Below are 14169 nucleotides of genomic sequence, written 5' to 3'. Positions count from 1 at the left end.
GATTTTGAATCCAAGCACGGATTAGCCGGCTTACCATGTCTCCTTTTAATGCAGACAGCATGCAGCACTTCAGAGATAATATTCTTGGTTTCACATTAAAAAAAAAATCTTTATTGTGCTATTTGATCCCAAATTCAAAGTTTTTGATATTTGTAGTGAAAGATGGGGAAATCTGAAGCACTTCACTTGGACTGATCATCGAAAACTAAACTAAAAAGAGTTTTTTACAGTAATAGTGCTGAATTATTAGAAGCAGCAGGCAGTTTTTGAAGGTTGACAAGGAGGCAGTACAAACACTTCACTTAATCACAAAGGTACTTGAATCTTAAAATAAAACGCAGATCTTTAATGAAAAAGTAATGAGTTAGAAAAACACAAAAACCAAGCTGGAAAAAGGGTTTCATCTCTAAACGCGAGTAAAAGCAAGAAGCAGCAAGCTCTGTTAGTTATTTTGAGCCTTTGATTAAATGAACAGGAAGAGACTGACTGACATTTTAATTTCAGTGGTTACCAAGATACAGAAACTGTGTCTGACACACAAGCAGTGTTGGGAAGGTTACTTTTAAAATGTATTCCATTACAGATTACAGATTACATGCCCCAAAATGTATTCTGTAACGTATTGCGTTACGTTACTCAATGAGAGTAACGTATTCTGAATACTTTGGATTACTTAATATATTATCATGCTGTTTACAACTACATGAATGTACTATTGCTGTGATTTATTACTGTTACTGAAGGTCCGCGGCTCCGAACCGTAGTAAAGGGACCTCTGGCTAATACGGTGGGTTCTGTGTCGGCTCGTAGCTGAAAACTAGCTTTACTTTGTTGTCTGGGTCAACTTTGCTAGCAGAGACAGAGAGAGGCGTTGAAAGGCTGCTCCAACAGAACTTATTGTTTCAGAGGAAAACACGAACACGGTGTACAGTCGAGTCTTAATAGCTTACTTACAGCTGGGCTCGTCAGGCTCTCTTCTTGGCTGCAGTGGTTATTATTATATTTACATGCTTCCAGCTCCCGTTTCTGCTCGATGACAGCTCGTACTTTTCCTTTTTCTCCCTCCTCGCTCACAGACACATAACGGGTATGGCAGTCCATTCTCCCTGCAGCACGGACTACACTGCCCATGATGCTACATTCTTTAGAGCTATACCTGTAGCATTCTGCCTGTTAGCTTAGCACAACAACAACAACAGGCGCTCTCTCACCCAGGAAACACGCAGAGAGAGAGAGCGTCACCCTGTAACCATGGCAACCTAACGCTGCCTGGAACAACAGAACGTAGCTGTCAAACAAAACCCAAACAGTCCTGACCCGCCACAATATGAAACAGGGAAGTACCGCCGTGTAATCCATTTATTTCAACAAAGTAACTGTATTCTAAATACCACCTTTTTAAACGGTAACTGTAACGGAATACAGTTACTCATATTTTGTATTTTAAATACGTAACGGCGGTACATGTATTCCGTTACTCCCCAACACTGGACATCTGCTTGTCTACTTTTCTTCAGAAGTTTTAAAGGTTGGGCTGAAAATGGTGATCCAGCGTAGAAGCACCAAAATCCCACAGTTCCTGCTCACTTAAGTGTGACCGTTTTTTTTACACATAACTCAAACATCTGGATTTTTTAAAGCTTTAGGTTAGACACAGGAAGTATCAGCTCATTACTGCCTGCTTGGCTTCACTTCCACTAATTTGAGGGGCTGAATTGGACGTCTCCATTGTGTTTGTGCTCTTTGTGCTTCGGTGAAATGAGCTAACAAATAATATGCCCTGCAGTGAGAAAGAGTCAGAGAGAAGTCTCTGTATCGGGTTCTGAGAGTCAAAGTATTTTATTTAGATTAGCACTAATTAAAATGCATCTGTGTCGTTGTGACGGAGCTTTAAAATGTCCAGAAGCAGCTTGTTAAACAAACTTACTAGTCTTAGTTAACAGATAACTTAGCAGTGAACCAACACGACTGGTTTATGTGAGAGGTGAGTGATAACTGCCATCTGTGGGATTACAGAATTGCCACAGGTTTCAATATCATCTCTTTTTTCTAATACTTTAATTTTATGTTTATAATTTCAGCCGCTCATAGATTCTCAGCAAAACCTGTGACTTTCTGCTTTACATTCATATTAGTGGGAACAAACGTAACCCACATGCAGGAGCAGCAGAATGAGCAGTAGTAGTCTGACTAGAAGCAACAGTATTTTCCCTCCCAGCCGCGAACCCGGGCTTCTGTTTTTCCAGAGCCTTTGTCTGTCTCTCCTCCGGGGACTCTCATTATGTATCTCCTCATCCCTCTCCCACCTCTTTCTCCTCACTTTGATCTCCTTGGAAATCTTCCCAGATTTCACAGTCACTGTGGAGGAAGCCCGCAGAGTGTTTGTGCATTTTTATAAAGTAAAACTCTCAGTCGAGAGCTCCTCCTGCACCGAAGCTGGTGACTTACCGTGTGCAGGTCCTAATTAGAAAATCAGCTGAATTAGAAATCTCCTCACCAACTTGGAGCTCAAAGCTTTTGGGATGAACTGACAGGTCTGTTTCATAATGCATATGATCAGCTATACAGTTTCCCACAGGGATCATTAAAGATTCAACCAAATCAATAAATCTTTAACACTGAAGTTCCCTTATTGTCAAACTCATCTTCCATCTGCCACGATGATGGAAGAGAGGACTCTTAAACTGCGTCTGTGTCGTGGTCACTGCTGTGTCCTCACTTTTCTTTTTGTTCCTCCTTTGTGCTTCTAACACTTTTCACTGTTTCTTCTGTGCATCAGTGTCTGAGCCTCCCTCTGTGTTCACTTGCTCTTTTTACTTCCTGTTTTATTATGAAGTTCATCTATTTTTGCTTTGTCCCTTTCAGAGTTTAAGTTTATAAGACTGCTTCCACGTTCAAGCTTCAGCCGTGTCTTGTTTCCCTCTACTTGTATTTCTGCCTCTAAGAAAGCGAAACTCTTGAGCGTCTTGGATCCAAATGGCCAACATTAACATACCAAAACTTGTACAGGGAGAACATGCAAACTCCACATGGAAATGTTCAGCCTGACTTCAAACCCGGCGACACTAATGCCGCGAGCAACACTGATAACCGCTGAAAGGCCTGCTACAGTTTCTGCATCCATACGATCCATGCCAGGGTCAGCTGGGGTCTGAGTGATGTAACTTTTAACATCAGATGGTGAGGACGAGACTCCCTGTAGTATTTTGTGATTGTGTAAACTGGCCTGAGCTTATATAAAAGGAACAGGAACTCATCCGTACTGTCAGCAGCTGTCCACGTCCCCGACAAAGCCCCACCTGAGTCACTGTTGTTGTGTTCCTGTGATTTTTTTGTATACGGTTAACCTTGTTAACCTTTGCTTTTAATAAAAGGATGTTTTTTAAATGGCAGGTTATCTTCTCTTCTCAGTCTTCCCTGAACTCACCTTGATCTCTTTGCAAGTCTCTCCAGGCTTGAACACCAGCGTTCCTTCGGTGTATTCGTAATCTGATCCAGCGTTGGCTGAACCATCTTCTGTTCTGTAGTCCACATAGAAAGTGTTCTCTCCCAGACCACCTAAACAACAGAAACAAAACACAGTTACACTGGATATATTACACAATATTATTTCTGTGAGCCGTATCTATCTGTACTGTGATGTTCACACTCTTATAAAACCTATATAGGAAGATAAGCTGACTCTCAGTTACTTTTGCATTTATGTTGCTCGTGTTTTTCACCAGCAGATTTTGTTTTCCTTATGATTTCAGAACTGAAGCCAAAGCGCTTTGAGGCAACTGTTGTTGAGATTTGGAGCGATATGAATAAATAAATAAATACATATGAATAAAACCGAACTGAATTTAACTGAAATACATTTATTCAACATATCTAAAGAGGGACTCTATTTTAAATTGATGAATTTAGACTTCCTTTTACATGCTAGTGATTGTCTTGGAGTGTCTAAATCTCGTCATGACTAAAACTGGAGGTGGAAACCAGACCTTTGTACATAAGGTGTACAAAGGTCGAATGAGTGAGATTTTTTAAAAAGGAAACATGAACAAACGAATTTAAGAATTTGAAGGAAATAGTCATGAATCTACAGGCTGAAATTTATGCATTTTTGACACCTGAATGTGTGTGTGGGAGGGGGGAATCCTATTCAGCTGTATTATCTATAACTGTCCATCAATCAGTGCCTCCCATCTAGGCGCCTTAGAATCAGGCATATATATCAGAAACTCTGACATACTTAATAAAGCTGTGTGAAAAAATTGCTTTCATACTGTCACCACTTTCCAAGCTACAGACCCGCTAAGATCACATGGATGGGTCAAAAGTTTTGCGAGATCTCGCAAAACAAACTCGGGATCTCGCAAAACTTTTGCGAGATCTCGCAAACGTTTTAGCCGCATTCTTCGGACGCTGGCTCGAAGCCGACCGGGAGGTCGAGGCACGATGTGCCGGGAAAGCGGTGTTCCTCCCGGCTGTAGTAGGTCTCGACCTCCCGCTCGAAGGAGGTCGAGACCCGTTAGCTCGAAGCTAGCTTCGAAGCTAGCTTCGAGCTAACGGGAAGAATGCGGCTAAAACTTTTGCGAGATCCCGAGTTTGTTTTGCGAGATCTCGCAAAAGTCCGTCTTAATTTTTTTCTCTCCCATGTCCCCTGCGGGGCTCCGTAGACAATCACTCCAAAAAAAAACCCCAAAAACCTTTTCTTGGGATTCCTCAAAACAAGCTACGTGAAATTTTTCCACAGTGCTGTGTTAAAATAAGAAATTCTGTTTAAGCACGGGTTACTGCAGGCTCTCTTTAAAGTGCTTCTTTTATAAGTACTTTATAAGTAATTAAATGTCTTGCTTTAGGTTCAGTGGAGGAAACTGACCACAGGTCGGATCAAAGACAGAAAAAGTTTAGATCAAATGTAGCACTGATTTGAAGAACAGAAAGATTTTATGCTTTATTACCACAGCAGCTCTCAGCCTCTTGTCTTATTTATGTGGACTCATTATAAGCTTATGCGTAATTCATTTCGCTACCTTGACACGCCACCGCCAGCATCAGGACGCCGCAGTTCTCCATGCACTGACTGTGAGGACTCTCAAATGAGATGCGGCTGCACACAGCCATGTCGTCGTCTTCTGGGGCCTCCTCATCAGCTACGGCTGTGCGCCGCGCGTGGTCCGCCGCGTGCTTCTTCAGGACGTTTCCGGCTCCGATCATCATACGAGTCGCCTTCAGGGAGAGGAAGAGGAGGATAAGAGGAGGATGAAGGGTTAAAAGAAACAAAGAGTACAGAATCATTTTTAGAAGCCCTTGAACTACTTTATGCGTCCCCACAGTTCTGGACAACCTTGTGTGTTTACCTCAGGGCCTAAGAGAGAGAGACAGTGTGTGTGTTACCTGAATGCGGTAAAAAGCTCGGCTCTTCTGCTGGTGCAGCAAGGCGTAGTAGTTGGCCAGCTCCACCAGCTGGTCCAGCTCTTTATCAGGATATTTCTGCTTCAACTCCTTCAAGATACGAATCACCTGGATAAAGATGAGAGGACACAAATATGCTTAAATGTAATCGACACGACACAAGAGCGAGACATTCTCGTCACGTACAGTTTCTGCAGACACGTTTCCACTCATGAAAAAGAAAAGAATTTCTCACTGCCTCCAAGACTAAATATTTTATATGTTTTCAGACTTTTTTTAAATTACACGTCTCAGATTTATGCACAGCTCTTTTTAGGACTTTGATTGGGTCAATGCAACACTTTGATACTTTTCTTTTTCAGCCATTCTGCTGCAGGTTTGCTGCTGTGTTCGGGATCATTGTCCCGTTTGGGCCAAGCTTTAGGGCTCAGACAGATGGATGTGACTTCAGAGTACTTTGCTACGCAGAGGAGTTTCTGGTCGACTCCGGGTCCTGTGGCTGCCCAAATCATCACTCCTCCACCCCGTGTAATAGTTGGTACGCAACTGCCATGAACTGCTGTGCATCGTGACCAAACATTGGTCTCGTCTGTTTGAAGGACATCGTTCCAGAAATCTTGGGGTTTGCTCAGACATAATTTTGCAAACTGTTCTGTCTTTTTTAGAATTCCTGGGAAGACTCAGGAATTGTGTTAACGCACAACTAATGCTCCAGACCAGCAAACTGTCAAAACGTCTGCTTTCACAGAGCTCATCACACTTGAAGATCAACTAATCAAGTGCAGTTTGTTAGCAGTGTCTGGCTCCCTTTGGATACAGTACAGGTACACTTAGTCTTTTACAAGATTGCATCAAGTCTCAGAGATATAAAATACAACAAAGGCTGACGCAGACATGTCTTATATACTTTTTCAGTTTCTTAACAACAGAATCGCTGCATATTTTCTCTAAAAGCTCAAGCTTTCAAAAGGATGACATTTTGAAATAATAACCTCCAACAACTTTCAAGCATTTCAAGAAAATGTCATCAGTTAAAGGAATAAATTACCCCTTTGCTGTCCAAAGACAGTCACACAAAGAGGCCTGATGTTTAATTACATCTGATCACATGAGTTGGTGCAGAAAACCTCCCACATTTGTGCTGTTTGAAATGGTCAGTAAACAAATCAAAACTAAACAAAACGCCTTTTCTCCATAACGATATCCAGTCAGGTGATGTTTCACTTCTACCAGATACAATATGATATACAGTTTTAATCAGCAGTTATTATCCTGCTTCCTACTAATCGCCTTCACAACATAACCACATACTGTATTAGAATAGGTGAAGCTGATCTGGTGTTAGGATATATTTTTGCATGAAAAAGATATAACATAACCCACTCTCAGTCTCCACCAGGTACTCTGCAGATTCACAAATAGACCATTAAGCAAACACAAATATGGTAACACTTAAAATATTTCTTTCATTTTCTCTACACAACACGAAACAGGTTGTTTCTGGCATTTTAACGGGAGCTGTGAACCTGCTCTTAAAATATGTAAAAATGTGCAGGTCCGACTCCCCTGATGGGCTGTTCTTTGTCTTGTCTTGTTTACAACGACTGAAAGAGACAAAAACATGGATGCTGGGTATGGAAATAGATCTGTCTGTCCAACATTATTAGACAGTCTTGCAGATTTTGAGAAGCACCTTTGGCCTGTGCTACCAGGTGTAGAGAGAGGATCCAAATGCCTATCAGGAATCTCAAAGAGATGCGAAGAGGAACTTTATTTGTTTTATAAATAAAAAAGAGAACAAAATGCTGTGCACAACACCGGCGGGAGAACCTGGAAGGAAGTAACTAAACTGAGCCACAAAAAACAGATAACAAAAACCCTTGTAGACAAACAAGAGTGAACAGCGTGTTTCCTTGTTAATGTGTTATTTTTTCAGTTATGGATGTATTTGCAAGACTCGGTGTGGCGTGATCTGAATCCAGAACTTTTGTGAAGATTCTTTGTAATGTGGATTAAAATAGTCCTGCTGGATCCAGGGACTCGGGCCATATGTGGTCTGCTTTGGTCTGTCTTCCCTCTAAGAGCCACTGTTAGCAAAGAAAAAAATAACCCTTTTCAGTGTAACCTGTATGTGCTGCATATGCATGAAGCCAGGTTTCACAATAAGTGATAGCTCAGGATCAATAAAGGAGTGAGTGGTCCTGAAGTGGTCACCTCAGTGAGAGGAAGTGAAGCCCACAGCCTGAGGCTGCGTTCTGCCTCTGCTCACATTTACATCAAGTTTCTGCCCACACAGCGAACTCAAATAGCAAAACTGCAGGGGTGGAGTCCACTCGACACTTTCAGCTGGCTTTCAGGGTGCAAACCTACCTAAAAGCCCATTTAGCGCAATATTATCAGCAGAATAGCTTTTAACCCTCAACTTTAAGGCTACTTTCCCCCAAATCTCCTGTATTTAGTACAGGAGATTTGGGGATCTCCAGTACTAAATACAGTACTGTACATTTCAGTACAGCTTGTGATATCTGAGCATGAACTGCACATACAGCCGAATTAGGAGTAAAAAAGAAAAATGTAATTACATTTCTATTCAATTCAATTCAATTCAATGTTATTTATATAGCGCCAAATCACAACAAAAGTCGCCTCAAGGTGCTTCATAGATACAGAGAAAAACCCAACAATCATATGACCTCCTATGAGCAGCACTTTGGCGACAGTGGGAAGGAAAAACTCCCTTTTAACAGGAAGAAACCTCCAGCAGAACCAGGCTCAGGGAGGGGCGGGGCCATCTGCTGTGATTGGTTGGGGTGAGAGATTTCTAAAACTCCAATTATGTAAGTATGAGCAGTCTTCAAACTTGTCACCCAAGTCCAAGGTAAACTGTGAAAATACCTGTGAAAGGCAACAACTTTAAAAAAGTCCACTTTGGAGCATATATTAGCTTAAAATATGAGAATGAAATTTTAAAGCCTGGTTTAATTGGGCCAGAAAAATGACGTGGATGAGGACCTGTTTGTCTCTCAGTTCTTTCTGTCTGTCTAGCTTTTATTTTAATAAAGTTTCTTCCCAAGAGTCTCATTTCTCTGCTCTGACTCTGATTATTGGAATATTTGCCAGTTAAAACACCCACATGTTAATTTCTCTGCCTTAACATTTGGATTAAAGCTTTTCTCATTTTCCATCCTCAATTCTAAATCAAGTAAATTATATTTATAGAGCCAAGTATTACAAGGTCTCCTCAAGGGGTTTTATGATTTGTACTGTCGATAGATTTTCAGTTCAGAAAAAGTTCGCTCTACTCCTCAAAAGTAAGAGCCGTTAATCTTTTCACAGCAGATGTAAATGGGCATATCTGCATTCCAGACAGGTGCAAAGCAGCGATCGCTTACAAAATGTTAAAGCTGACAAAATGAGATTATAAAGTGCAGAACAAAGCATGCATGCTTCACTCGAGGAAATGGAAATTTAAACTGGAGACACATTTATCTGCATTTGAGGCGCTTAACAAATTTCATAAAAACAAGAAAACACAAATACTTTAGAAATCTGTTAAAAACTTGTTCAAAAAACTAAAAGTTATGTTTTTATTTATGAGGCAAAATAACAAACTTTTTACATGTGTTCTGAGCCAGAAGCCAGAAAATAATGAAGCACATATTTAAATACTTCAATTAAATCTTCTGTTCTGCTTTTTTGTAACACAGTACATTTGTAAATTTAATAATTATATTTTAGTATGAAAAATATAATTTAGACTAAGGAGCGTGGGCCTGTGGCAGAAACCTTACACTGGTTGGTGTTTGAAATGTACTGAGCACTCGATCTTTCTGTCTCCTGCTGAGAAATAATCCAATATTTTTCTGCAATTCTGTCGTCTTGATGCATCTCAATCATCCAGGAAAGTAAATCTCCAAAAGCTGATTGTGTTCATCTGGACGTAGCGTTTTGTGGGAGAAACGTTTCGTCATCATCAGGTGACGTCTTCAGTCTCAGCTGACTGCAGGTTTCAATCTTATAAACAGCACATTTGCCTAATGACTGAAACCAGCCCACTGAAGGAACAATGGGCTGGGAGGTCAGTTCCTTAATCTTAATTATGCAAATTATCATGACCATTGATCAACAACCACTGATCAATAACCATGAGTACCATTCACAGAGAGTTGGGGAATGGCTGCAATCACAGCATGTAAGATGGAGACAGATGGACCCTTAGGCCCCTCCTCGATTCAGAGATGGTCTTTCCCTTTTCACGTAAATGTCCTCCTTGACTCCGCCCTCAAACCAGCGTTCCTCCCTGTCCAGGATGTTACATCCTCATCATTGAAAGAGTGTCCACTGGCCTGTAGGTGTAAACAGACTGCAGAGTCCTGGCCTGACGAGGTCACTCTTCTGTGTTGTGCCATCCGCTTCGCCAGAGGTTGTTTGGTTTCCTCGATGTATAAATCCTGGCAATCCTCCTGCACTTCACAGCGTACACTATGTTACTCTGTTTGTGTCGGGGACCCGATCCTTGGGGTGGACCAATTTTTGGCGCAGCGTGTTTTGGGGTTTAAAACCTGCAGAGACCTGGTGTTTAGAAAAAATGCGTCTCAACTGTTCCGATACTCCTGACACGTACGGGATCACTGCAGGTTTTCACTTAGTCAGCGGTTGTCCTTCTCCTGGATCGGCTGGAGCTTTCTTTAGGAGCCTTTCCAGCTTTGACAAAAGTCCAGCTGGGATAACCACATGTACTCAGGGCCTTCTTGATGTTCTTCTGCCTCCCTGGCTGCTGTGTCAGTGGGGATGGTGTTCGCTCTGTGTTGTAGCGTCCTGATGACGCCCAGTTTGTGCTCCAGTGGATGATGAGAGTCAAACCTTAGATACTGATCCGTATGTGTAGGTTTACGGTACACGTCAGCTTTTAGATGTCCCCCATTACTGATGGAGATCTCACAGTCTAAGAAGGCTAACCTGCCACGTTTCATATCCTCCCTTTGATGTGTCGGTCCACCGAGTTAATGTGATCCGTGAAATGTGGAACGTCCTGAGATTTGATTTTCACCCAGGTGTCATCCACATGTCTGAACCAATGGCTTGGTGGTGTTCCAGGGTAGGATAGCAAAGCCCTCTTTTCCACTTCTTCCATGTACAAATGGGCCACGATGGGTGAAACTGGGGAGCCCATGGCACACCCATGTTTCTGCCTGTAGCACTGACCCTTGTATGTGAAGGAGGTGGAATGAACACACAGTTCAAACACACTTGGTCGATGCTGAGAGCGGTCCTGCTGCTGAGGTTGGTGTCATCCTGTAATCTCTTACAGACTACCTCCAACACTTCTGTGACTGGGATGCAAGTGAAGAGAGATGTAACGTCGTACGAGACCATGGTTTCATCTGCCTCCATGATGACATCTCTCACCTTCTCAACAAAATCCAGGGTGTTCTGGATGTGGTGTTCAGAGCTGCCCACCAGCGGGTTGAGGATCAAAGCCAGAAACTTGGAGATGTTATAGGTGACAGAGTTGATCATACAGACAATCGGTCTTAAAGGTGCACCCTGTTTATGTATCTTCGGTAAACCATACAGACTTGGTGTAGACTCCCCTGGGTAGAGCTTCACTGGGCTGGTTTCAGTCATTATGCAAATGTCCTGTTTATAAGATTGAAACCTGCAGTCAGCTGAGACTGAAGACGTCACCTGATGATGACGAAACGTTTCTCCCACAAAACGCTACGTCCAGATGAACAGAATCAGCTTTTGGAGAACTACAATTCTGTCCTAAAACAGCAGAAAGTGCAGGTCTAGATTTTTCACCAACATAAAATGTGGGAAATGCAATTATGAAATGAATATATGGTAAGCCACATATGACCCCAGAGTCCAAATGGATTCTAAAGATTATATGAAAATGAATATTTGTTTCTTCATTTCCTCACTTTGAACACAGATTTTCCACACATAGCACTAAGATGTTCTGCACAAACCAGAAATGCATCTGAGGAAAGAAAAACTTTGTTTGCACAGTGACAGTTAAAATGTGCAGTAACAAGTGCTCCATAGGTTTTTGCTGTTTTCCTGTCTGTCTTCAGAAATATTTTTATTTATGTTTTGACTCTCTGGTTTGCTGATCTGATGGTTGAAGTTCGCCTGTTTTATAGGAAGACCTATCAGACAGTTTTATGTAACAGATCATCTGGTGTAACTGAATCTCTCAGACTAACAGTCTAATGTTTGATCCTGATGTTGTGCTTGTGATCAGATGCTCTCCTAAGCTGCTCTCTGAAGATTCTTCCCGTCTCTGTCTCACCTCCTTGCGGCTCTCATCCAGCTCCTTGCTGCTTTCCACATTGACTGTAGCGCTGTTGGAGTGGGGCAGATTGGCTCCACCTCCTGTTCCCACGACTCCTGCTGCCGCTCCAATGTTGTTGGCTGTGGCGCCTGTGGTCCCGTCCTGAGTGCCGCCCCCACAGTTTTCAGCAGGAACCACAGCGCCCCCTCGCGCTGGGAACTTGCCATCTATGATCATCTCCATGCCGCCTTTGTTGGGTGTCAAATCCCCTTCAGTCTCGACAACGATGCCGTGGCGCTTGTCGGCTCGGTAACGCTTGCCCATGTATTTGTAGAAGAGCAGGCGCCGATCAGCGATCCAAGCCAGGATGACGCAGACAGGGAAGAAGAGCAGGGTGACCAGGGCCTCCCACACCTGAAACACACATGGAGATTATAAAGTTAGAACTATTATAGTCGTTAAAGATCATCATCCATCTTCTTAACAGCTGAAGTAACTCTGAAGGAGGAGCTCTGAACCCGGGATCTACTTGCTGTGAGGCGACCTGGCCAAGTTAACATCACTACTTGTGTGGTAAAAAAGAATAAGAGACATCTTTGCTTAGAAGTTTGTCCATCAGCAAGCAGGAAGAAGACGATATTAACCTGTCTCCCTCCACATATTCCCCAACCTCTAAAACAAATAAAAGACAAAAACTGCGCCGTGTCAAAACTATTTCCTGATCACTTCGCTTCACGTCTTCATGTTAGAGGGTTCATTTGAGAACTTACCAATTTACCAAAAAGATGAATAAATATCTGATATTCAAAGGAGCTTGCAAAGAAAAGCATCTGGACTTCTTTAAGTTGCTTGAAGACGTTTCACCTCTCGTCTTCAAGCAACTTGAAGAAGTCCAGACGCTTTTCTTTGACTACGATGACCTGGATGTCTGAGAACCTTCACAGACAAATATCTGGTATGTTGCCACTGCACCTCTGAGCTCACTGATTCTTTCATCCTCTCACACCGAGTCTGCCTCACCTCCACGACACCCGGCGATATGATAGACAGGATAAGGTAGAGCCAGATGTAGGCGAAGATGCTCCAGAACGCGGTGATGAAGAACACCCGCAGATGTTTGATCTTCCGGCTCTGGCCGTTGGGGATCACCCAGACGCAGATCCCGATGATCACAAACATGTTGAAGGCAGCACTGCCGACGATGGTTCCTGGACCCAACTGGCCAGCCTTGAATTCGTGACCACACACCTGCAGGTTTGTAACAGGGAGAGGAAAGACAAGTCTACTTACCATCTGCATCTCGATAAACGATACACAGAGTTACTGTGTGTGTGTGTACCTCTATAACAGAGAGCAGTATCTCTGGAGCGCTGGAGCCCAGAGCCATGAGCGTCAGATTGGACACTGTTTCATTCCAGATCCGAACCGTCATCAGTGACGTTTCCCCGTTAGGCATAGTGATGGTCACCTCCTTCTCCTGTTGGCCCAAACACACAATTTGTGTTACTGAGCTTGATGTAAATAGTCTGGACTACGTAGAAGGATGAAGATGTAACCTATCCCACCCTAGGCTGAACAGAGAGTTAGGAAGATGCCAGTCCACGGTCGTGTAAACCTCCACATCCTTATTGGATTATTTATTCTTCTTCATCCACCAAGTAGTCATAGATACACTGTTCATACCTCAGAAGAAGTGGCTCGTTCATGCACTGTTTGCTTCTATTCAGATTTTTTAAATTAGACACTGAATGACTGTAAAATACTGGATAAGAATGGCCTGCAAAGTTTTCAAACATTACAAGAAAAATATGGGCTAGGAAAAAGTGATTTTTTCAGATACCTACAATTACGGCAGTATTTGTCCTCAAAAGTGACTAAAGAAATTAATACACAATCCAATGAAATAATTAATCTGATTTCACAAACATACTATAAGGGATGCAAGTCAGTTATCTCTAAACTCTACCAGGGCATATTGAGAAGTAGGGGAACTTCAATGGATTATATAAAGGGAAGATGGGAGAGAGAGTTGTCCTCAGTTATAACTTCTGAGCAATGGGACAATATGTGTGAGAATTTAGTTGGAAAAACCTGGTACGATTTTTCATAACACCAAAACAACAAACACGGGGAAATTCTTCATGCTGGAGGAGCTGTGGGGAAACTGTTGCAAACCATACCCACATATTCTGGTCGTGTCGAAAACTTTCTAAATTTTGGGAAGATGTTATATCAAAGATAGAACAGACTATAAGCTTTAAATCAAAACAACGGCCTGTCATAACATTTTATTTAGGAGACCTACCCGAAGAATTAACAAGCAATGAGAAATATCTCCTGAAGATTCTTACTGCTGCTGCAAAAAAGCAATTACTCGTAAGTGGCTCTGTACTGGACGACTGGTTGAGCGTTGTTGAGGAGATACATAAAATGGAAAAACTTACCTTTTTGTTAAGGCTGCAAGCTAATATTTATACCACAAGATG

General features: G+C 42.3%; 1 protein-coding gene across 3 annotated transcripts in view; it reads right to left on the bottom strand.

The window, feature by feature from the left end:
• Positions 1–14169, bottom strand: part of slc8a2b (solute carrier family 8 member 2b) — a 243944-nt gene that overhangs the window by 37749 nt on the left and 192026 nt on the right. For all 3 annotated transcript variants that reach the window (XM_087851323.1, XM_087851322.1, XM_087851324.1), the window contains 6 exons: positions 13023–13160; positions 12704–12931; positions 11702–12097; positions 5386–5511; positions 5022–5217; positions 3428–3558 (listed from right to left, as the gene is read on the bottom strand). In XM_087851323.1, coding sequence (XP_087707449.1) covers positions 3428–3558; positions 5022–5217; positions 5386–5511; positions 11702–12097; positions 12704–12931; positions 13023–13160 — 1215 coding nt within the window. The remainder of the gene's footprint in view (positions 1–3427; positions 3559–5021; positions 5218–5385; positions 5512–11701; positions 12098–12703; positions 12932–13022; positions 13161–14169) is intronic.

Source organism: Neolamprologus brichardi, chromosome 14 (assembly GCF_056152115.1).
Source record: "Neolamprologus brichardi isolate AB-2024 chromosome 14, ASM5615211v1, whole genome shotgun sequence".
NCBI classification, from domain to species: domain Eukaryota; kingdom Metazoa; phylum Chordata; class Actinopteri; order Cichliformes; family Cichlidae; genus Neolamprologus; species Neolamprologus brichardi.
This window is presented reverse-complemented; position numbering and strand designations above follow the sequence as displayed.